The following is a 23,520-nucleotide window of genomic DNA, read 5'->3' as shown; positions in this document are numbered from 1 at the left end:
GGATGCACAAGCTCCTTGGTGGCTCTTCAGCAAGACCATCCCATCCTGGTCCTGTGGCTGCTGAGTGGCTTTAAGCCAGTGGTTCTCAATCTTCCTAATGCCGCGACCCTTTAATTCAGTTCCTCATGTTGTGGTGACCCCCCAATTTCATTGTTACAAATTGAACATAATTAAAGCATAGTGATTAATCACAAAAACAATATGTATTTTCCAATGGTCTTAGGCGACCCCTGTGAAAGGGTCATTCGACCCCCAAAAGGGTCGCGACCCACAGGTTGAGAACCGCTCCTTCAGGTGGTCAAGGCAGAAGGATATTCCTCCCTTGACACCCTCCATGGCCCCTAGGGTCCCCTCTGAGACAGCAGCAGGGATGCTATGGGAGCTCCTGCTGGGTCACTATGGAGAGTGACAGTAAAGCCAGCCTCTTGGGTGAGACCCTGGCCCTGCCCACCCCAGTCCACCACTCACCTCTCAGCCTCAGTTTCCCCAGCTGGGGACTGGGCCAATGATGCTCTGCCTCTCAGGTCACAGTCCACAGGAACAAGAGGCTGGCATGCCCTAGGCTTCCTGTCACTGCAGCTGTCACCTTCAGGAACACAGGAGAAGGGCAGGGACTTACAATGGGGTGTCCTCACCCATAGGAGCTCATGGGCCAGCACCCAGCCCAGAAGGGTCAAGCCCATAATTTGGAAGGAACAACACACCTCATTTCTGGGAAAGGAAAGTGAAAGCTAAACTGTCCTCTTCCTGCAGATGCCCGGTTTTGGACCTTTTCATTGGTCAGCATAGATCCCATGCTAATAAGGGGGCAGCTCCAGCACGGAGAAAGTTCCAGCTCCCTTTTCTGACTCCCTCCCAAGCTTCCCTGCATCCCTCTGGATGGCACCCACTTCTTACAGCTACTCCCGACTGCCCAGGGATGAGTTCCCAGAGAACCTGGGGGACCGCAAGCTGCCAGTGTGGGCGGGGATCCTGCTGGGCCTCCTGGTGCTAGTGGTGGTAGCTCTGTCTGTGGCAGTAGGCGTTTTGGCTGCCAAGGCCAATAGCCCAGCTTGCAAGGATGGCCTCCGGGCTGAGCAGGAGTGTCGAAACATCACCCACCTCCTGGAGCAGGAGCTGACCCAGGCCCAGGAAGCCTTGCGGGGAACTGAGGCCCAAGCTGCCACTTGCAACCAGACTGTGGTAAGTCACTGCCCCTCCTACAGAGGGCCCTGTGCTTGGGGGACTCCCAGGGTCTGGGTGCTAGGGGACCCCCAGGGTCTAGGTGGAGATCCAGATAGACCTTGAAACTGCCCCTAGGCCCCCGCATGGGGAGCCTGAATTTCCCCACCAGGGTTTTGGGGAGCTCTAAACTCCCTCTGGGGTGCCAGTGTGGGACCCCAGAGCACCCAATAAGGGGTCTCAGTATTCCCAGTAGGATGTGGGTGAATCTCCAAACTCCAGGACATTGGTCTAGGGCAGCTGGGAACTCCCCCTGGGCACAGTCTTAGGGAAGCAGAAATCCCTCCGGGGGTTGGGATGGGGACCCCACCAGACTCTGAAGAAGGCAGGGTCTTTTTTTTTTTCCATTTCTACTTGTTGATTTTAGAGAGAGAAGAAGGGAGAGAGCAAGAGGAACATTGATTTGTTATTCCACTCATGGATGCATTCATTGGTTGATTCTCAGTATGTGCCCTGACCAGGAATAGATCCCACAACCTTGGCATATTGGAATGATGATCTAACCAACTGAGCTATGTGGCCCTGGCAAGGCAGGGGCTCTTGATACTCCCACCGCATCCCTGAGAGGCAGCATTTTAACTGGGGTCTTGATGTGGGGGTCCTTGAAACTCCCACTGGACATCTAAATTGGGTTCAGAAATCCCACTGTGTTCTGGGTTTGAGGTGATGTCTAACTCTTCTTGGACAATAGCCCAGAAGATCTGGACATTTCTCCTAGGCTTTGGGCCAAGAGAGCCCCCCAGTTCCTACAGGGAAGGGGCGAGCTTGAAACTTCCCTTTTGAGGATCACATCTGGGAGAGTGGGAGGCTATGGCCATTATTCAGTGTGGAGACATGTTCAGAAAGGGTTGGCAGGAATCCTGAAAGGGGTTTGGGCCTGAACCCTCTGACTCCAGGGCCTGGAGAGGGTGTCAGGGTCCAGGGACAGCAGCCAACCCCACCAGGGACAAGAACCCTAGTTTGCAACACCCTTACTCTTCCCGGGCATCCCAGGAGACCCTGAAGATTTCCCTGAAAGTGAAGGCTGGGGGCCACAAGCAACAGGAGCTGGTGCAGAAGCTTCAAGGTGAGAAAAACACAGGCTCTGGTTGCAGTCAGGGCGTTTGCAGGAGCCGGTCAGGTATTGAAGAGGAGGAAGGGGGAGGGCCTCTGGACTGGGGTCCAGCTAGAGGGACAGGACCAAAGCCAGAGGAAGTAGGAAGGGGCGGGCATGCCACACTTCCAAGGTGCACTAGGTCCAATGGAGACGGGCTAAAGGCGGGTCCTGTCCCGGGGTGGGGCCAGTTGAGGGGCGTGGCTACGGTGCGGACAATCTCTCCATCCCTCCTTAGAGGAGATCAAGACATTGAATCAGTCTCTGAGGGACAAATCCACGGAGCTGGAGAAGAAATCTGGGGATCTGGAGAAGAAATCTGCGGAGCTGGAGAAGAAATCCGGGGATCTGGAGAAGAAATCCGGGGATCTGGAGAAGAAATCTGCGGATCTGGAGAAGAAATCCTGGGATCTGGAGAAGAAATCCGCGGATCTGGAGAAGAAATCCTGGGATCTGGAAGAGAAATCCGCGGATCTGGAGAAGAAATCCGCGGATCTGCAGGAGCAATACAAGGAGCTGGATCAAGTAAGGTCAGGACACCCACCCACACCCGGCCACACCCCTTCCTCCTTCCAACCCCAAGACCTAGGATCCCCTTTGGCTCTGAAAATTCCCATTGCCCTGGGGACAGAGTTGGAGCCCAGCCTTGTCCTTCCAGTCACCCAACTGTGGGTGGCAACCGGCAACTCCCCTGCCCAGTGACCTGGTGAGGAAGGAGAAGAGATTTTGAGGAGCTTCGAGCTCAGCACCAGAGCAGCCAGACCTGGCAGCCTCCTGAGTTGTCCCCATCTCCACCTCAGAAAAGAGAATGAGGCCTTGGTCTCTGCCAAGTGCCCCCCCAACTCCGGGATCGGCCTCAGTCTCTCCGTGGCCGCTGTGCTCCTGATCCTCCTGGGTCTGCTGGTCCGTTGTCCCTGGAAGCGTGCCTGCCGGTGAGGAGGGGGCTGGAGAGGGATGGGAGGAGTTAGGGACAGTCAGGGTCTGGGGTGGTGGCCTGCCTGCCGGGAGGGGGCTGGGTGCTGGAGAGAGAGGAACCTCAGTGAGGAGCTGTGGGGCAGAAATAGAACAGTGGGGACCAGCTATGTTATCCTATTAACCCTGTCTGTTAACCGTGACTGTTCTCTTCTCATTAGGCACATTCTCACCTGACTGAGAGCTCTCCACCAGGGACATGGGGCTTAACCTCAGAATGCAGTCCAGGCTCCTTTTCTGAGAGTTTCCTGTCATCTTGGAAAGATGACAACCTGGTCCCACAGATGCTCTCTCCCATTCAGCCAGCAATCTAACCACAACTCCCCCTCCCTTTAGCTCTGGATGGCACCTGTGCCTCAAATGCCCAATATGCCCTGGGGTTTCTCATGGCACAATATAAATCTATACTGATAGGGTAATATGCAAATTGGTCATGACACCCTCACAGTCATGACGGGATATGCTAATTAGTTATAACCAGTATGCAAATTGACCAGCACTCCAACACACATGATGGCCGCACCCATGTGGTCAAAGAAAACCGCCCCCATGTGGCCACAAGATGGCCTGCAGGGGAGGGCAGTTGGAGGCGACCAGGCCTGCAGGGGAGAGCAATTTGGGGGGGACCAGGCCAGCAGGGGAGGGCAGTTAGGGGTGGCCGAGCCTGCAGGGGAAGGCTGTTAGGGGCAACCAGGCCTGCAGGGGAGGACCTTTGGAGGGCACCTGGCCTATAGGGGAGGGCAGTTGGGGGCGACTGGGCTGGCCGGGGAGGGCAGTAGGGAGTGATCGGGCTGTTAGGGGCAATTGGGCCAGCAGGGGAACAGTTAGGCGTCGATCAGGCGGGCAAGGGAGTGGTTAGAGGTTGATCAGGCTGGCAGGCAGAAGTGATTAGGAGCAATCAGGCAGGCAGGCAGGCTAGCGGTTGGGAGCCAACAGTCCTGGATTGTGAAAGGGATGTCCCAGATTGGAGAGGGTGCGCAGGCTGGGCTGAGGGACACCTCCCTCCCCCCTGAGTGCACAAATTTCGTGCACCAGGCCCCTAGTATGTAATAAAGCTGTCATGTGTAATAAATATGTCATGTGCAACAAAGCTGGCTGTTTGCTCCTGTTAACCTTTCAGGTGTTAATATGATTATTAATCTAGCCAGAAGAATTTAGAACGTTGGAAGGAAAATGTGTTTTCCACCCCCACACTGTGCTTTGCTCTTCCTGGTATTAAGGGGTCCAATGGCATGGGAGCATCATCAAATTCCTCATCAAAGCTCACAACACCCGCCTCTTCACGCTCATCACTTCCCCTGAGATTCTACCCCTTCGCTGCCAAACAGACTTTGTCACAAGTGGTTGGACCTTAACCTGAGAGAAACCCAGAAAAATGGTGGCATAACAGCTTTATAGGGAAAACCCACGAACTTCCTGCTTGCAGGGCCAGGACTAGTGCGAAGTGAGGAAGGCACTTGCCTTGGTTACAACATTTAGGGGGGCACGGAAATGTTACCGCTATCATCACCCCACTTTATAGCTCCATGGAAACTGAGGCAGAGGGGACATTGCTTGCCCAGAGTCCCACAGGGAGGCAGGGCTGTTCACACACAGCCTTGGCCTCTGACCCGCAGTGCTGTTCTCGACTTGGCCCTAAAGTTTGGAGGCTAGCACAGCACAGCTCAAACAAGTCCTCTCACCCAGGGCTGTGTCCTTGCACCTGGGGTCCTGGTCGGGGAGAGGCTCCTGCTCATGGGATGCACAAGCTCCTTGGTGGCTCTTCAGCAAGACCATCCCATCCTGGTCCTGTGGCTGCTGAGTGGCTTTAAGCCAGTGGTTCTCAATCTTCCTAATGCCGCGACCCTTTAATTCAGTTCCTCATGTTGTGGTGACCCCCCAATTTCATTGTTACAAATTGAACATAATTAAAGCATAGTGATTAATCACAAAGACATTATGTATTTTCCAATGGTCTTAGGCGACCCCTGTGAAAGGGTCATTCGACCCCCAAAAGGGTCGCGACCCACAGATTGAGAGCCCCTCCTTCAGGTGGTCAAGGCAGAAGGATAGTCCTCCTCCGACACCCTCCATGGCCCCTAGGGTCCCCTCTGAGACAGCAGCAGGGATGTTATGGGAGCTCCTGCTGGGTCACTATGGAGAGTGACAGTAAAGCCAGCCTCTTGGGTGAGACTCCGACTCTGCCCACTCCCAGTCCACCACTCACCTCTCAGCCTCAGTTTCCCCAGCTGGGGACTGGGCCAATGATGCTCTGCCTCTCAGGTCACAGTCCACAGGAACAGGAGCCTGGCATGCCCTAGGCTTCCTGTCACTGCAGCCGTCACCTTCAGGAACACAGGAGAAGGGCAGGGACTTACAATGGGGTGTCCTCTCCCACAGGAGCTCATGGGCCAGCACCCAGCCCAGAAGGGCCAAGCCCATAATTTGGCAGAAACAACACACCTCATTTCTGGAAAAGGAAAGTGAAAGCTAAACTGTCCTCTTCCTGCAGATGCTCCGTTTTGGACCTTTTCATTGGTCAGCATAGATCCCATGCTAATAAGGGGGCAGCTCCAGCAAGTATAAAGTTCCAGCTCCCTTTTCTGACTCCCTCCCAAGCTTCCCTGCATCCCTCTGGATGGCACCCACTTCTTACCGCTACTCCTGTGTGCCCACGGATGAGTTCCCAGAGAAGCTGGGGGACCGCAAGCTGCCAGTGTGGGTGGGGATCCTGCTGGGCCTCCTGGTGCTAGTGGTGGTAGCTCTGTCTGTGGCAGTAGGCGTTTTGGCTGCCAAGGCCAATAGCCCAGCTTGCAAGGATGGCCTCCGGGCTGAGCAGGAATGTCGAAACATCACCCACCCTCCTGGAGCAGGAGCTGACCAAGGCCCAGGAAGTCTTGCGGGGAACTGAGGCCCAAGCTGCCACTTGCAACCAGACCGTGGTAAGTCACTGCCCCTCCTACAGAGGGCCCTGTGCTTGGGAGGACCCCCAGGATCTGGGTGCTTGGGGACCCCCTGGGGCTAGGTGGAGATGAAGATAGGCCTTAAAACTTCCCCTAGGTCCCTGCATGGGGAGCCTGAATTTCCCCACCAAGGTTTTGGGGAGCTCTAAACTCCCTCTGGGGTGCCAGTGTGGGACCCCAGACCACCCAATAAGGGGCCTCAGTATCCCCAGTAGGATGTGGATGAATCTCCAAACTCCAGGACATTGGTCTAGGGCAGCTGGGAACTCCCCCTGGGCACAGTCTTAGGGAAGCAGAAATCCCTCTGGGGGTTGGGATGTGCACCCCATCAGACTCTGATTAAGGCAGGGCCTTTTTTTTTTAAAACTGATTTTAGAGAGAGAGGAAGGGAGAGAGTGAGAGGAACATTGAATGTTGTTCCACTAATGGATGCATTCATTGGTTGATTCTCACTATGTGCCCTGACCAGGAATAGATCCCACAACCTTGGCATATTGGGATGATGATCTTACCAACTGAGCTAAGTGCCAAGGCAAGGCAGGGGCTCTTGATACTTCCACCACATCCCTGAGAGGCAGCATTTTAACTGGGATCTTGATATGGGGGTCCTTGAAACTCCCACTGGACATCTAAATTGGGTTCAGAAATCCCACTGTGTTCTGGGTTTGAGGTGATGTCTAACTCTTCTTGGACAATAGCCCAGAAGATCCGGACATTTCTCCTAGACTTTGGGCCAAGAGAGCCCCCAAATTCCTAGGGAGGGGGTACTTGAAACTCCTATTTAGTGGATCACATCCTGGGAGGGTAGGAGGCTGTGGTCATTCTTCAGGGTGGACACAGGTTCAAAAAGGGTTAGAAGGAATTCTGAAAGGGGTTTGGGCCTGAGCCATCTGACTCCAGGGCCTGGAGAGGGGCTCAGGGCCCAAGAACAGCAGCCAAGCCCACCAGGGACAAGAGCCCCAGTTTGCAACACCCTTACTCTTCCCGGGCATCCCAGGAGACCCTGATGATTTCCCTGAAAGAGGAGAAGGCTGGGGGCGACAAGCAACAGGAGCTGGTGCAGAAGCTTCAAGGTGAGAAAAACACAGGCCCGGTTGCAGACAGGGAGTTTGCAGAAGCCTGTCAGGTATTGAAGAGGACGGAGGGGGAGGGCCTCTGGATTGGGGTCGGGCTAGAGGGACAGGACCAAAGCCAGAGGAAGTAGGGAGGGCGGGCATGCCACACTTCCAAGGTGCACTGGCTCGATGAAGGCGGGCTAGAGGCGGGGTCCTGTCCGGGGGTGGGGCCAGCTGAGGGGCGTGGCTACGGTGCGGACTCACTCTGTCCCTCCTTAGAGGAGATCAAGACATTGAATCAGTCGCTGCAAAATAAATCCTGGGAGCTGCAGAAGAAATCCGAAGATCTGGAGCAACTAAGGTCAGGACACCCACCCACCCCAGGCCAAGCCCCTTCCTCCTTCCAACCCCAAGACCTAGGATCCCCTGTGGCTCTGAAAATTCCCATTGTCCTGGGGACAGAGTTGGAGCCCCAGGATGGTCCTTCCAGTCACCCAACTCTGGGTGGCAACCGGCCACTCCCCTGCCCAGTGACCTGGTGGGGAAGGAGAAGAGATTTTGAGGGGCTTCGAGCCCAGCACCAGTGCAGCCAGACCTGGCAGCCTCCTGAGTTGTCCCCATTTCCTCCTCAGAAAAGAGAATGAGGCCTTGGTCTTCGGCAAGGGCCCCACCAACGCCAAGAGCCCCCCCATGCCAAGAGCCCCCCCAATGCCAAGAGCCCCCCCAATGCCAAGAGCCCCACCAACGCCAAGAGCCCCCCCAACGTCAAGAGCCCCCCCAATGCCAAGAGCCCCCCCAATGCCAAGAGCCCCACCAACGCCAAGAGCCCCCCCAATGCCAAGAGCCCCCCCAATGCCAAGAGCCCCACCAACGCCAAGAGCCCCCCCAATGCCAAGAGCCCCCCCAATGCCAAGAGCCCCACCAACGCCAAGAGCCCCCCCAATGCCAAGAGCCCCACCAACGCCAAGAGCCCCCCCAATGCCAAGAGCCCCCCCAACGCCAAGAGCCCCCCCAATGCCAAGAGCCCCACCAACGCCAAGAGCCCCCCCAATGCCAAGAGCCCCCCCAATGCCAAGGGCCCCACCAACTCCGGGATCAGCCTCAGTCTCTCCTTGGCCACCGCGCTCCTGCCCCTGAGCCTCCTGGCTCTGCTGGCCTGAGGTCCCAGGAAGCCTTTCGGTGAGGAGTGGGCTGGAGAGGGATGGGAGGAGTTAGGGACAGTCAGGGTCTGGGGTCGTGGCCTGCCTGCGGGGAGGGGCTGGGTGCTGGAGAGAGAGGAATCCCAGTGAGGAGCTGTGGGGCAGAAACAGAACAGTGGGGACCAGCTATGCTATCCTATTAACCCTGTCTGCTAACCCTGACTGTTCCCTTCCAATTAGGCACATTCTAACCTGGCTGAGAGCTGTTTGCTCAGGGACATGGGGATTAACCTCAGAATGCAGTCCAGGCTGCTTTTCAGAGAGTTCCTGTCATCTTGGAAAGATAACAACTTGGTCCCAGAGGAGCTCTCTCCCATTTGGCCGGCAATACATCCTAATAAACTTTCATAGGGCTCAACCCTGTCTCTGCTTAATAATTGACTCAAGGACTGACAGGCACCCATCTGTGCGGGTTTCATAGGGAGGGGTCCAGGCAGGAGTGGGGTGAGGCTCATGGAGGGGTTGGGCGAGTTCTGTCTGACTCAGCCTTGTTGTCTCTTAGGCCACCACCTGGACTCTCCTGTTTCCCTCTGGGTTTCCCTGACCTGGCAGTTCTGAGGGGCACATGGCTGTGGGGAGAGGATGGTGAGGGGGAGACCGGGGGCCAGGTGGCAGGGGGTGGTTCATGGGGCAGCCTTAGAGGTGGGGAAGCATCACAGTTGGCCCAAAGCTGCCATCTCACCCTCCACACCTCCAAGCCGGGCAGGTCATAAAGTGGGAGGGGGCATCTGTTCTTTGCTGTCATGGTTTCTGGAAGGTAACTTCTTCTGGGGTCTTTGGGTTCCACAAAATAAGCATCCCCTTTGGGGAAGGAACTTACTCTGTAGTTCCTGGAGGATCACTGTGTCGGTCCCAAGCACCTGGGACCCCATGATGTCTACACCAGCCTCCTTGCTCCAGAATGTTCCTAGAAGCCCACAGGGTTTGGTCAGGTACCGCCCCACTGCATACCCAGCCCTCTTTTCTGATGGATTCACCCTAAAGGACTGTCCACTCTTCCCCACCCCCATCGGTGCTCACTCAGTGCTCAGCATTCTAGTCTTATCTCCTCACCCAGCTCCTGAGGCTCTTGGTCCCCATCCCTTTCCATGGGAACGAAGGCTGTGAGGAGGAGGGCATCTTGTCTTGGTTCCCCATCTCCTCCCATGGAAAGTGCAGGGCTGGCCCCGGTGGGTGTTGCTCAGTGGGTTGTGCATCTTCCCAAACACCATAAGGTTGCCAGTTCAATTCCTGGTCAAGGCACAGGCTTGGGTTGCAGGCTCCTTCCCGGGCAGGGGGCATGCAGGATTCAGCCAATCCATGTTTTGCTCTCACACAGATGTTTCTCTCTCTTTCCCTCTCCCTTCCCCTCTTCCCTCCTCTCTTTCTAAAAAGCAGTTAAGCCGTAACTGGTTTGGCTCAGTGGATAGAGCGTTGGCCTGTGGACTGAAAGGTCCCAGGTTCGATTCCGGTCAAGGGCATGCACCTTGTTTCCCGGCACATCCCCAGTAGGGAGTGTGCAGGAGGCAGCTGATCGATGTTTCTCTCTCATCGATGTTTCTAACTCTCTATCCCTCTCCCTTCCTCTCTGTAAAAAAATCAATTAAATATATATATATATATATATTTTTTTTTTTAAAATATATTTTATTGATTTTTTACAGAGAGGAAGGGAGAGAGAAAGAGAGCCAGAAACATGGATGAGAGAGAAACATCGATCAGCTGCCTCCTGCACATCCCCCACTGGGGACGTGCCCGCAACCCAGGTACATGCCCCTGACCGGAATCGAACCTGGGACCCCCCAGTCCACAGGCCGACGCTCTATCCACTGAGCCAAACCGGTTTTGGCCAATTAAATATATTTTAAAAAATAAAAATAAAAATCAGTTAAGCCCTGGCTGGGTAGCTCAGTTGGTGGGAGTGTCCTCCTAGTATGCCAAGGTCACGGTTCAACCCTCAGTAAAGGCACACACAAGGGTCATTCAGTGAGAGCATGAATAAGTGAGACAACAAAATGATGTTTCCCTCCCTCCCTCTCTCTCTAAAAGCAATCAATCAATTTAATAAAATAACAGCAGAAAGTGTGGGGCTGGGATTCACACCTGGATCTGCAGACACACCCAGGCCAGCTATTAGTCACAAGGTACCTCCCTCCTCCATCCCCCAAATTCTTACTCATCCTGCAGAGCCCCACCTCCAGAGAGTCTGCTTCTCCAAAATGGAGGGCCACCATCCTGAGATACCCTTCACCCACTCTCCTGGGTCCTCACATGCCCCCTAATTCCTTCCTCTCTCTTATCTTACTTCCTCCAACTTCTGGAATCCCGACTATTGTCCATGAAACTTCCTGTGCATGGCACTGGGGTCAGGACCCCTGTGTCTGCCCGAAATTCTGCATTGCCCTCAGGTCCCGCAGTCCCCAGATGAGGTGGTCAACCACCCAGGGACCCCCAAACACATCCCTGCCACAGGCTCCCCTGGTCCTTCTGTCCCCTCCCTTGCCCTGTTCACAACTGCCCACCCTCCCAGACGATTTCTCTGTGCAGGGACCTTGTCAATTTCCTTCCTTCCTCATTCTGACATCCTAGGGCAGGTATCTCCACCTCTGCACTGTTGACATTTGAACTGGAGTGCTCTCTGTGGTGGGGGCTGCCCTGAATGGGTAGGAAGTCATGGTATCCCTGGCCTCCCCCCACCTGGTGCCAGACCCTCCTACCCCCAGGTTGTGACAGGAACTGCCTTCAGATATTATCAAGTGTCCCCTGGGGGTCAGAATCATATGCTGTGAGAACCTCTGCTGGAGAGGGCCAGGCTGGGGCGCCCCTCCCCCTTCTGTGTCCCCAGCCTGCAGCAGGGCTCAGTGGGAGCCCCCGAGGCCCCTTTACTATGACTGAGTCATGTCACTCCCCACCAACCTCATGTAGCAAATGAGGAAACAGGTCAGAGAAGTCTCTGCACTTGCTCAGGGCTTTCAGCTGCTCAGGCGATTGAACCCTTGACTTCAGCATGTCCCTTGATTTCCAGGAAGCAAACCCTTCCACGGGGCCACATGACCTCATCACTTCTCCACCTCCCCTCCTCCACTCCCACTCCCAGCTGGGGCTACCAGAATGTTCCAAAACAGTGTCGCCAGCCCCAAAGCCCAACAAGATGAATTTGACTTGTTCAATGTCTCCCCGCTGAACCCTGACACAATGGCCCAATTATACACTTTTCTCCTTCCTAAAAATGCCCCACTTCCCCTCCTGGCTGTGGCCAACTGAGCCAGGGGTTGAGAAGTCAGGACTCATGTCCTGCAGGTCTGGAGGGGTTCCAAGTCCCACAGGAATCTGGCAGCGACCAGCGGCTGCTGTGTGTTCCTGGCCTGAGACTTGGCCTCTCTGGGCTCTGATTTCTTCATGTGGAAGAAAAGGGAGGGGGGTTCAGGGGTGGGGAGTCAGGACCCTGAGATTCTAGTTCACAGTGTTTTCTCAGCTCACATTTCCTGCCCAACCACTGTGTGCCAGGCCCCAGGCTGGGGCAGTGGGAACCAGGCAGATGTGAGCTTTGCTTTTTAGGGGTTCATCCAGTCTAATGGGGGAGGCAGCTGGGAACCAGTCAAACACCACATTAAAGTACAGCAGAGCTGAGAGATCATCAAAAGGAATCTGAGGCAGTTCAGGGAGGGGAGGGGAGGGGAGGGTTCTGGAGGTGAACATACACCAATGGATGAAGGAGGAGGGATAGAGGTCACAGAGGGAGATCAGGGCCCTCTGGCAGAGGGAACAGCCAATACAAAGGCCCTGGGGCAGGAAGGTGCTGGCCAGAAGAGCATTGAGGAGGGCTGGAGTGTGCCCAGGAGAAGGAAAGGACATCAAAGGTGCACTAGAGGCCTTGCAGAGGAAGGAGAAGGAGGAGGGGGAAGAGGGTGATGGATGAGGAAGGGGCCAAGGGTAAAGGGTGAGGCAAAGTGGGAGGCAAAGAAAGAGGGGGAGTAGGGAGGAGGAGGAAGAGGAGATAAAACTGGAGGAAGGCCTGCCCCAGCCAGTTTGGGTAGAGCCTAGGCCCATGAACTGAAGGGTCCCAGATTCAATTCCAGTCAAGGGCACATGCCCAGATTGAGTGCTCAATCCCCAGAGGAGGCCATGCAGGAGGCAGCTGATCAATGATTCTCTCTCATCATTGATGTTTCCATCTCTCTCTCCCTCTCCCTTCCTCTCTGAAACCAATATATATATATATATATATATATATATATATATATATATATATATGTTGAAAATTCCTACAAAAATTCTCACCTTTTACAGGTCCCGGTGGCTGTGCTTGCACCTTGTCAATCACAGCCTCTGGGACAATGAGCATCTCACCCAACCATCAGCTCCCAGACACTCCATGGTGGTGCCTGGGCCATGAATTGTCTGTGGGTGAACCGCCCACCCTCTCGCCTGCAGACATTCCAGCAAAGTGTGCAGAGTGTCCTGCCCCGAAGGAAGTCTCCACCGGGCACCATTACCTCATGTGCAAGGGGCCACTTCACTGATGTGGGGAAGGACAGGGACAGGTGTCAGGCTCCCACCTCAGGACACTGTGGGGCGGGCGGGTAGCCCTGGGGGAGCCCTTGAAGGTCTGCTTTGTTCTTCCCACACGCAGGCAGCTTTATGTTGTGCCGGTCAACCAGGGACAGACTGAGAAAGCATTTGCTAAGGACAATACAGGCTGGTTACTCCTAGGATCATGGTGTGCTAGGGGCAGGGACCATGGGAGAGAAAAATTGCTAATTATCTCGCTAGAAAAGCAATGTGTTATGATTAAACCCAGCCAGGTGTGACCCTGCTCGTAAATTTTATGTAAAATTTTTACCCTGCCAGTACCAGGAACGGCTAATGAACCGCTTTGCAGTTTGTTTTTTCTTTTTTTAAAAAAAATACTTTGAAGTCTTTGCAGATAAAAGGTCTTGCTGTACTCTCGGTCAGCACTGCAAGTTGTGAGGCTCCTACGGGAGGGACACAACTGTAGTCAGCTGGCCAGTTTAATAAAGGCTCTTAAGCCAAAACCGGTTTGGCTCAGTGGATAGAGCGTCGGCCTGCGGACTGAAAGGTCCCGGGTTCGATTCCGGTCAAGGGCATGTACTGGGTTGCGGGCACATCCCCCGTGGGAGATGTGCAGGAGGCAGCTGGTCGATGTTTCTCTCCCATCGATGTTTCTGACTATCTATCTCTTTCCCTTCCTCTCTGTAAAAAATCAATAAAATATATTTAAAAAAAAAAAATAAAAAAAAATAAAGGCTCTTAAATTTAAATTTTGAGTCGGTGGTCTATCTCGCTGATTGAACCCATAACAATGGCCAAGGTATCTAAGATGGTGGCAGTGTTCACAGAGCCACAAAGAATGGAGGGGGTGGGGAGGTACCACCTTGTTCAATTCTTCTTAGTCCATAGTCATCTGCCATGCGCCAACTGGCTTTTTTACAAAAAGAGCTGAGGCCCTAACCACTTTGGCTCAGTGGATAGATCGTCGGCCTGCGGACTGAAGGGATCCAGGTTTGATTCTGGTCAAGGGCATGTGTCTTGGTTGCGGGCACATCCCCAGTAGGAGGTGTGCAGGAGGCAGCTGATTGATATTTCTGAATCTCTGTCCCTCTCCCTTCCTCTCTGTAAAAAATCAATAATATATATATATTTTTAAAAAGTGCTGAGGTCCCAGACAACCTCAGCATATTGCTCTTGGATTCCCAAAGAAATAACTTGGAGGAATGGCTGTGAAAGACATGGGTTTCGGAGGACTTACAAGTTGAACCACTAAGTCCCATCAGGCCCAGAGGGATGCACTGGGGGTGGCCGGCCTTACTGTTGTTTTGCCGCCACCCAGACTTCCCCTACACCAGGTTCACAGAGGACAGCGAACAGAAACACAGGACATGCAGGGGGAGGGGCGGGCCTGTGTAAGACCAACACTGCAAGCTGTCTTCTTCACTGAGGATCTGGCCAGGCTCCCAGCTCTCACAGTCCGCGGACTGAGGGCCTTCACTGTCTCCCCGCAGGAGGGAGGGAAGTTGGAGCATGGGAGGGTCCATGCACCCACTTACCAGACACAAGCCACACCAGGCCATGAAAAGCACTCTGGGCAGGGCATTTGCTCCCCACTCCACAGTTCTCAGAGAGTTCCTCCTCTCTGCTCATGCCCTCCACGCTGGGTAATTTATATTGTGTGACAGCCACCACTCTTCACAGGGGTGTAGACTGCCTGGTTCCCAGCGGGCATTTCCCCTCAGCACTGGTGTGATCACTCTAACAGGAGGGGGGATTCACCAACAGAAGGGCTGGATATGCTTCCAGAGTTGGACTTTGTAGGGTATCATTGCCTGACATGTTCTCTGGTGTTGGAGAGAGGAAACCTTCAGATTCTTGTGTGTGTTTGTTTTTCAAAATACAATCAAAAGTTTATTTATAGCCCTGGCCGGTTTGGCTCAGAGGATAGAACATAGGCCTGTGGACTGAAGGGTCCTGGGATCAATTCCGGTCAGGAGCACGTGCCCCTGTTGCGGGCTCCATCCTCAGCGGGCGTGATGGAAGCAGTCAATCAATGTTTATCTCTCATCAATGTTTCTATCTCTCTATCTCTCTCTAGTCCTCTTCACCCAGAGCTGTGTCCTTGCACCTGGGCTCCTGGTCTGGGAGAGAGGCTCCTGCTCATGGGATGCACAAGCTCCTTGGTGGCTCTTCAGCATGACCATCCCCATCCTGGTCATCTGGCTGCTGAGTGGCTTTAAGCCAGTGGTTCTCAACCTTCCTAATGCCGAGACCCTTTAATTAAGTTCCTCATGTTGTGGTGACCCCCAATTTCATTGTTACAAATTGAACATAATTAAAGCATAGTGATTAATCAAAAAACAATATGTAATTATATATGTATTTTCCGATGGTCTTAGGCAACCCCTGTGAAAGGGTCATTCGACCCCCAAAGGGTCACAACCCACAGGTTGAGAATCTTTGCTTTAAGCAGTCGAGGCTGAAGGATATTCCTCCTCCGACACCCTCCATGGCCCCTAGGGTCCCCTCTGAGACAGCAGCAGGGATGCTATGGGAGCTCCTGCTGGGTCACTATGGAGAGTGACACCAAAGCCAGCCTCTTGGGAGAGACCCGACCCTGCCCACTCCCAGTCCACCACTCACCTCTCAGCCTCAGTTCCCCCAGCTGGGGACTGGACCAATGATGCTCTGCCTCTCAGGTCACAGTCCACAGGAACAGGAGCCTGGCATGCCCTAGGCTTTCTGTCTCTGCAGCTGTCACCTTCAGGAACACAGGAGAAGGGCAGGGACTTACGATGGGGTGTCCTCTCCCACAGGAGCTCATGGGCCAGCACCCAGCCCAGAAGGGCCAAGCTCATAATTTGGAAGGAACAACACTCATCATTTCTGGGAAATGAAAATGAAAGCTAAACTGTCCTCTTCCTGCAGATGCTCCGTTTTGGACCTTTTCATTGGTCAGCATAGATCCCATGCTAATAAGGGGGCAGCTCCAGCAAGTAGAAAGTTCCAGCTTCCTTTCCTCACTCCCTGCCAAGCTTCCCTGCATCCCTCTGGATGGCACTCACTTCTTGCTGCTATTCCCGAGTGCCCACGGATGAGTTCCCAGAGAACCTGGGGGACCGCAAGCTGCCAGTGTGGGTGGGAATCCTGCTGGGCCTCCTGGTGGTCGGTCTGTTTGTGGCAGTAGGCGTTTTGGCTGCCAAGGCCAATAGCCCAGCTTGCAAGGATGGCCTCCGGGCTGAGCAGGAGTGTCGAAACATCACCCACCTCCTGGAGCAGGAGCTGACCCAGGCCCAGGAAGCCTTGCGGGGAACTGAGGCCCAAGCTGCCACTTGCAACCAGACTGTGGTAAGTCACTGCCCCTCCTACAGAGGGCCCTGTGCTTGGGGGACTCCCAGGATCTGGGTGCTTGGGGACCCCCAGGATCTAGGTGAAGATCGAGATAGACCTTGAAACTGCCCCTAGGTCCCTGCATGAGGAGCCTGAATTTCCCCACCAGGGTTTTGGGGAGCTCTAAACTCCCTCTGGGGTGCCAGTGTGGGGCCCCAGAGCACCCACATAAGGGGCCTCAATATCCCCAGTAGAATGTGGATGAATCTCCAAACTCTAGGACATTGGTCTAGGGCAGCTGGGAACTCCCCCTGAGCACAGTCTTAGGGAAGCAGAAATCTCTGGGGATTGGGATGGGGAGCCTGCCAGACTCTGAAGAAGGCAGCAGGCCTTTTTTTTTTTTTTTTTTTTAGTTTTTATTTATTGACTATAGGCCCATTGCACGAAATTCATGCAGGGGGGCGAAGGGGGGGTGGGCGGGGGCCGGATCCCTTCACCCTAGCCTGTACCCTCTCCAATCTAGGACCTCTCGGGGGGATGTCCTAGTCCTGGGGATCGGGCCTAAACCAGAAATCAGACATCTTTCTCATAATCCGGGACTAGTGGCTCCTAAATGCTCACATGCCTGCCTGCCTCATCGCCCCTAAGTGCCACCCCTGCTGGCCTGGTCACCCACAACTTCCTCCCCTGCTGGCCTGGTCACCCACAACTGTCCCCTGCACCTCGCCAACCTGGTTGCCCCTAACTGCCCCTCCCTGCTGGCCTGGTTGCCCCTTACTATCCCTGCTGTCGGCTTGGTTGCCCCCAACTGCCCCCTCTGTCAGCCTGGTCACCTCCAACTGCCGCCTCCCCGCCCTCCCCCCCCCCCCCCCCCCCACCTCGCCTGCCGCCAGCCTGGTCATCCCTCACTGCCCTGCCCCTGCCACCGGGTCACCCCCAACTGCCCCCCCCTGCAGACCTGGTCACCCCACGCAGCCTGCTACTCAGTCATTTGGTTGCCCCTCACTATCCCCCCTGGCGGCCTAGTCACCCCATGCAGGCTTTTTTGTAGTCCTTTCGGTTTCGATGGTCGCCTCGGCTTTTATTATTATAGATTTGAGAGAGAGAGGAAGGGAGAAAGTGAGAGGAACATTGATTTGTTATTCCACTTATTGATACATTCATTGGTTAATTCTTAGTATGTGCACTGACCAGGGATTGAACCCACAACCTCAGCATATTGGGATGAGGATCTAACCAACTGAGCTACCTGGCCACGGCAAGGCAGGGGCTCTTGATACTTCCACTGCACTCCTGAGAGGCAGCATTTTAACTGGGGTCTTGATGTGGGGGTCCTTGAAAGTCCCACTGGACATCTAACTTGGGTTGAGAAATCCCACTGTGTTCTGGGTTTGAGGGGACGTCTAACTCTTCTTGGACAATAGCCCAGGGGATCTGGATATTTGTCCTAGGCTTTGGGCCAAGAGAGCCTCCAAATTCCTAGGGAGGGGGGACTTGAAACTCCCATTTTGAGGATCACATCCTGGGAGGGTGGGAAGCTGTGGCTACTCTTCAGGGTGGGAGACAGGTTCAGAGAGGGTTGGAAGGAAACCTGAAGGGGTTTGGGCCTGAGCCCCTCTGACTCCAGGGCCTGGAGAGGGGCTCAAGGCCCAGGGACAGCAGCAAACCCCACCAGGGACAAAACCCCAGTTTGCAACACCCTTACTCTTCCCGGCATCCCAGGAGACCCTGAAGATTTCCCTGGAAAAGCAACAGGAACTCTTCCTACAGAAGCTTCAAGGTGAGAAAAACACAGGTGCCGGTTGCAGTCAGGGAGTTTGCAGGAGCCGGTCAGGTATTGAAGAGGAGGGAGGGGGAGGCCTCAGGACTGGGGTCGGGCACAAGGGACAGGACCAAATCCAGTGGAAGTAGGAAGGGGCGGGCATGACACACTTCCAAGGTGCGCTCACTCAAATGGGGGCGGGCTGGAGGCGGGGTCCTGTCCGGGGTGGGGCAGGTTGAGGGGCGTGGCTACGGTGCTGACACACACTCTCTGTCCCTCCTTAGAGGAGATCAAGACATTGAATCAGTCCCTGCAAAATAAATCCTTGGAGCTGGAGCAACTAAGGTCAGGACACCACCCACCCCAGGCCACGCCCCTTCCTCCTTCCAACCCCAAAACCTATGATCCCCTTTGGCTCCAAATATTCCCATTGCCCTGGGGACAGAGTTGGGGCCCAGCCTTGTCCTTCCAGTCACCCAACTCTGGGTGGCAACCGGCCACTCCCCTGCCCAGTGACCTGGTGAGGAAGGAGAAGAGATTTTGAGGGGCTTCGAGCCCAGCACCAGTGCAGCCAGACCTGGCAGCCTCCTGAGTTGTCCCCATCTCCACCTCAGAAAAGAGAATGAGGCCTTGGTCTTCGGCAAGGGCCCCACCAACGCCAAGAGCCCCCCCAATGCCAAGAGCCCCCCCGACTCCGGAATCACCCTCCATCTCTCCGTGGCTGCCGTGCTCCTGCCCCTGAGCCTCCTGGTTCTGCTGGCCTGAGTTCCCAGGAAGCCTGCAGGTGAGGAGGGGGCTGGAGAGGGATTGGAGGAGTTAGGGACAGTCAGGGTCTGGGGTGGTGGCCTGCCTGCGGGGAGGGGGCTGGGTGCTGGAGAGAGAGGAATCCCAGTGAGGAGCTGTGGAGCAGAAACAGAACAGTGGGGACCAGCTATGTTATCCTATTAACCCTGTCTGTTAACTGTGACTGTTCCCTTCCAATTAGGCACATTCTAACCAGGCTGAGAGCTGTTTGCCCAGGGACATGGGGATTAACCTCAGAATGCAGTCCAGGCTGCTTTTCTTTTTTTTTTTTTTAAATATATTTTATCGATTTTTCACAGAGAGGAAGGGAGAGAGATAGATAGTCAGAAACATCGATGGGAGAGAAACATCGATCAGCTGCCTCCTGCACACTCCCCACTGGGGATGTGCCCGCAACCCAGGTACATGCCCCTGACCGGAATCGAACCTGGGACCCTTCAGTCCGCAGGCCGACGCTCTATCCACTGAGCCAAACCGGTTTCGGCCAGGCTGCTTTTCTGAGAGTGTCCTGTCATCTTGGGAAGATAACAACCTGGTCCCAGAGGCGCTCTCTCCCATTCGGCTGGCAATCCATCCTAATAAACTTTCATAGGACTCAACCCTGTCTCTGCTTAATAATTGACTCAAGGAGGGACAGGCACCCAGGCCCATCTGTGTCGGGTTCAGAGGGAGGGGTCCAGGCAGGAGTGGATGAGGCTCATGGAGGGGTTGGGCGAGTTCTGTCTGACTCAGCCTTGTTGTCTCTTAGGCCACCACCTGGACTCACCTGTTTCCCTCTGGGTTTCTCTGACCTGGCAGTTCTGAGGGGCACATGGCCATGGGGAGGGGACGGTTAGGGGGGGGCGGGGGGCAGGTGACAGGGGGTGGTTCATGGAGCAGCCTTAGAGGTGGGGGAGCATCAAAGTTGGCCCAAGGCCATCCGCCCGCCCCCCTCCAAGCTGGGCAGGTCATGAAGTGGGAGGGGGCATCTGTTCTTTGCTGTCATGGTTTCGGGAAGGTAACTTCTTCTGGGGTCTTTGGGTTCCACAAAATAAGCATCCCCTTTGGGGGGAAGGAACTTGCTATGAAGTTCCTGGAGGATCGCTGTGTCAGTCTCAAGCACCTGGGACCCCGTGATGGCTACACCAGCCTCCTTGCTCCAGAATGTTCCCAGAAGCCCACAGGGTTTGGTCAGGTACCACCCCACTGCCTACCCAGCCCTCTTTTCTGATGGATTCACCCTAAAGGACTGTCCACCCTTCCCCACCCCCATCGGTGCTCACTCAGTGCTCAGCATTCTAGTCTTATCTCCTCACCCAGCTCCTGAGGCTCTTGTTCCCCATCCCTTTCCAGGGAAACGGAGGCTGTGAGGAGAAGGACATCTTTTTTTTTTTATTAGTTAAATCTTTATTGTTCAGATTATTACATTTGTTCCTCTTTTTTCCCCCATAACTCCCCTCCACCCAGTTCCCACCCCAGCCTTCTCCCACACTCCCCACCCACTGTCCTCATCCATAGGTGCACGATTTTTGTCCAGTCTCTTCCCGCACCCCCCTCACCCCTTTCCACCCCAAGAATAGTCAGTCCATTCCCTTTCTATGTCCCTGATTCTATTATAATCACCAGTTCATTCTGTTCATCAGATTATTCACTTGATTTTCAGATTCACTTGTTGGTAGATGTGTATTTGTTGTTCATAATTTGTATCTTTACCTTTTTCTTCTTCTTCCTCTTCTTAAAGGATACCTTTCAGCATTTCATATAATACTGGTTTGGTGGTGATGAACTCCTTTAGCTTTTTCTTATCTGTGAAGCTCTTTATCTGACCTTCAATTCTGAATGATAGCTTTGCTGGATAAAGTAATCTTGGTTGTAGGTTCTTGATATTCATCACTTTGAATATTTCTTGCCACTCCCTTCTGGCCTGCAAAGTTTCTATTGAGAAATCAGCTGACAGTCGTATGGGTACTCCCTTGTAGGTAACTGACTTTCTTTTTCTTGCTGCTTTTAAGATTCTCTCTTTGTCTTTTGCTCTTGGCATTTTAATTATGATGTGTCTTGGTGTGGTCCTCTTTGGATTCCTTTTGTTTGGGATTCTCTGGGATTCCTGGACTTGGAAGTCTATTTCTTTCACCAGGTAGGGGAAGTTTTCTGTCATTATTTCTTCAAATAAGTTTTCAATATCTTGCTCTCTCTCTTCTTCTGGCACCCCTATAAATCCAATGTTGATACACTTGAAGCTGTCCCAGAGGCTCCTTACACTATCTTCGTATTTTTGGATTCTTTTTTCATTTTGCTTTTCCGGTTGGGTGTTTTTTGCTTCTTCATATTTCAAATCTTTTAGTTGATTCTTGCGATCTTCTAGTCTGCTGTTGGGAGTCTGTATAATATTCTTTATTTCAGTCAGTGTATGCATAATTTCTAGTTGGTCCTTTATCACAACATCAAGGGTTTCATTAGATTTCTTGTAGGTCTCATTAAGTTTATTGGCAGTTTCTAGAAAATTCTTGAAAAACCTTAAAAGTGTGGTTTTGAACTCTATATCCAGTAGTTTGCTTTCCTCCACTTCTGTCATTTGTGTTCTTTTTCTTTGTCTCCGCATTTTTTACGCTTCCCTGTGTTGATAAAGTGGTTTTCTGTGCTAAGTGTCCTCTAAGGCCCAGGTTCAGCCTCCGCAATTACCTGAGGTGGACACTCTTGGTGCACCCCTTTGTGGGCTTTGTGCACAGTCTTGTTGTAGTTAAGCCTTGATTGTTGTAGGTATCACTGGGAGGAATTCACCTCCAGGCCAATTGGCTGTGAGAATCAGCTGTGTCTGCAGTGGCAGAACTTCTGTGCTGGAGACACCCCTCCGGGGCAAGACTTGCTTCAGTGGGGTTTTGGTGCTCACTGAGTCTGCCCCTGAGTGTGTCCTTTATGGTTCCACGGAGCTGCAAACTAGATGGTCCCACTCTGACCTCTGGGTTCATTGGCTCTTGGATCTCTAGGGAGGTGCTAATCTAGCCTCTGCCTTAGGCTATGCAGCAAAAGCCTCCCTGCAGGGCTTGGGCGGGGCGGGTCCCACAGGATCAACAGGGGGGGCTAGCAGTTATGGCTGCTCTCAGTCCTGCCTTCAGAGATCCGGCTTCTCAGTGTCTCAGCAATCGCTGCAAGCCCCTCCGAGAGAAAGGTGCCCTCAAGTTCCGACCGATGCCAGACAGTCCCGCTTCTCCCATTTGAGTCTGGGTCCACAGAGACTCGCCTGGAACTGGAGCTCAGAGCCTGAGTCTCCCTCCCGATTGAAAATGACAACCGTGCCCTCAGCCACCAGCCCGCTCCGTGTGCGCCTCTGTACCTTAGTATTTTACTTCTGCACTGCGCCTCCTCTGAGTCTCGGTATGCTTTTCTCTGTCCTTCTAGTTGTAGAATTTCCACTCAGCCAGCCTTCCTTTGGTTCTGGATGATGTCCGCTCTGTCTTTTAGTTGTATTTTTGAAGTGGTTGATCGAGGCAGCAATCTCCAGTGTTTACCTGTGCCACCATCTTGGTTTCTCCCTAGAAGGACATCTTGTCTTGGTTCCCCATCCCCTCCCATGGAAAGTGCAGGGCTGGCCCTGGTGGGTGTGGCTCAGTGGGCTGTGCATCTTCCCAAGCACTAAAAGGTTGCCAGCTCATTTCCTGGTCAAGGCACATGCCCGTGTTGCAGGCTCCTTCCCGGGTAGGGGGCATGCAGGATTCAGCCAATCCATGTTTTGCTCTCACATAGATGTTTCTCTGTCTTTCCCTCTCCCTTCCCCTCTTCCCTCCTCTCTCTCTAAAAACAAGTTCAGGCCTGGCTGGGTAGCTCTATTGGTTGGAGTGTCCTCCCAGTATGCCAACGTTATGGTTTCATCCTCAGTAAGGGCACAGACAAGGGTTAATCAGTGAGAGCATGAATAAGTGAGACAACAAAATGATGTTTCCCTCTCTCTCTCTCTCTGAAATCAATCAATCAATAAAAAGAAAAATCAATTAAAAATATACAGGCAAAAAGTGTGGGTCTGGGATTCACACCTGGATCTGCAGACACACCCTGGCCAGGCATTTGTCACAATGTACCTCCCTCCTCCATCCCCCAAATTCTTACTCATCCTGCAGAGCCCCACCTCCAGAGAGTCTGCTTCTCCAAAATGGAGGGCCACCATCCTGAGAGACCCTTCACCCACTCTCCTGGATCCTCACATGCCCCCTAATTCCTTCCTCTCTGTTATCTGAGTTTCTCCAACTTCTCCTGGAATCCCAACTATTGTCCATGAAACTTCCTGTGCATGACACTGGGGTCAGGACCCTTGTTTCTGCCCAAAATTCATCATTGCCCTCAGGTCCTGCAGTCCCCAGATGAGGTGGTCAATAGATCCCCCTCTATGGCTCCTGCTGTCCACCCAGGGACCCCCAAACACCGTCCCTGCCACAAGCTCCCCTGGCCTTTTTCATATCCTCCAGGGTCTCACTAAATTTATCGGCGGTTTCCAGAAAATTCTTTAACCAGTTTGGCTCAGTGGATAGAGCGTCGGCCTGCAGACTGAAAGGTCCCAGGTTCGATTCCGGTCAAGGGCATGTACCTGGGTTGCGGGCACATCCCCAGTAGATGTGCAGGAGGCAGCTGGTCGATGTTTCTCTCTCATCGATGTTTCTAACTCTCTATCTCTCTCCCT

At 53.7% G+C, this 23,520-nt stretch overlaps 3 protein-coding genes across 3 annotated transcripts; all 3 read left to right on the top strand.

The window, feature by feature from the left end:
* Window positions 1-860: 860 nt before the first annotated feature.
* LOC139011110 (bone marrow stromal antigen 2-like) lies at window positions 861-4,376 on the top strand. The gene is made up of 5 exons (XM_070416369.1): window positions 861-1,182; window positions 2,215-2,287; window positions 2,553-2,844; window positions 3,115-3,246; window positions 3,448-4,376. Exons 1-5 carry the CDS (start codon window positions 880-882, stop codon window positions 3,461-3,463), a joined length of 816 nt encoding a protein of 271 aa, XP_070272470.1. The 5' UTR covers window positions 861-879; the 3' UTR covers window positions 3,464-4,376.
* A 1,502-nt stretch (window positions 4,377-5,878) lies between these two features.
* On the top strand, window positions 5,879-8,751 carry LOC139011113 (bone marrow stromal antigen 2-like). Its single transcript, XM_070416372.1, is given in 7 exon segments — window positions 5,879-6,125; window positions 6,127-6,207; window positions 7,226-7,301; window positions 7,563-7,644; window positions 7,916-7,958; window positions 8,342-8,462; window positions 8,663-8,751. Coding segments are annotated over 6 exon segments (606 nt in total). The 5' UTR covers window positions 5,879-5,903; the 3' UTR covers window positions 8,444-8,462; window positions 8,663-8,751.
* Window positions 8,752-16,024: 7,273 nt separating this feature from the next.
* Window positions 16,025-19,456, top strand: LOC139011111 (bone marrow stromal antigen 2-like). Its single transcript, XM_070416370.1, has 5 exons — window positions 16,025-16,321; window positions 18,026-18,083; window positions 18,350-18,410; window positions 18,680-18,849; window positions 19,051-19,456. Exons 1-4 carry the CDS (start codon window positions 16,028-16,030, stop codon window positions 18,828-18,830), a joined length of 564 nt encoding a protein of 187 aa, XP_070272471.1. The 5' UTR covers window positions 16,025-16,027; the 3' UTR covers window positions 18,831-18,849; window positions 19,051-19,456.
* The last annotated feature ends 4,064 nt before the right edge of the window (window positions 19,457-23,520 follow it).

Source organism: Myotis yumanensis, unplaced genomic scaffold (genome assembly GCF_028538775.1).
Source record: "Myotis yumanensis isolate MYYU_CA2020_CCGP unplaced genomic scaffold, mMyoYum1.0.hap1 SCAF_5, whole genome shotgun sequence".
Classification (NCBI taxonomy): domain Eukaryota; kingdom Metazoa; phylum Chordata; class Mammalia; order Chiroptera; family Vespertilionidae; genus Myotis; species Myotis yumanensis.
Note: the sequence above shows the minus strand (reverse complement) of the source record. Positions and strands in the feature narration are given on the sequence as shown.

Coding starts and splice junctions, on each gene's coding strand:
- LOC139011110 (XM_070416369.1), top strand. CDS start 880: ATGGCACCCACTTCTTACAGCTACTCCCGACTGCCCAGGGATGAGTTC. Junction 1,183..2,214: donor CCACTTGCAACCAGACTGTG/GTAAGTCACTGC, acceptor CGGGCATCCCAG/GAGACCCTGAAGATTTCCCT. Junction 2,845..3,114: donor AAGGAGCTGGATCAAGTAAG/GTCAGGACACCC, acceptor TCTCCACCTCAG/AAAAGAGAATGAGGCCTTGG.
- LOC139011111 (XM_070416370.1), top strand. CDS start 16,028: ATGGCACTCACTTCTTGCTGCTATTCCCGAGTGCCCACGGATGAGTTC. Junction 18,084..18,349: donor CTTCCTACAGAAGCTTCAAG/GTGAGAAAAACA, acceptor GTCCCTCCTTAG/AGGAGATCAAGACATTGAAT. Junction 18,411..18,679: donor TTGGAGCTGGAGCAACTAAG/GTCAGGACACCA, acceptor TCTCCACCTCAG/AAAAGAGAATGAGGCCTTGG.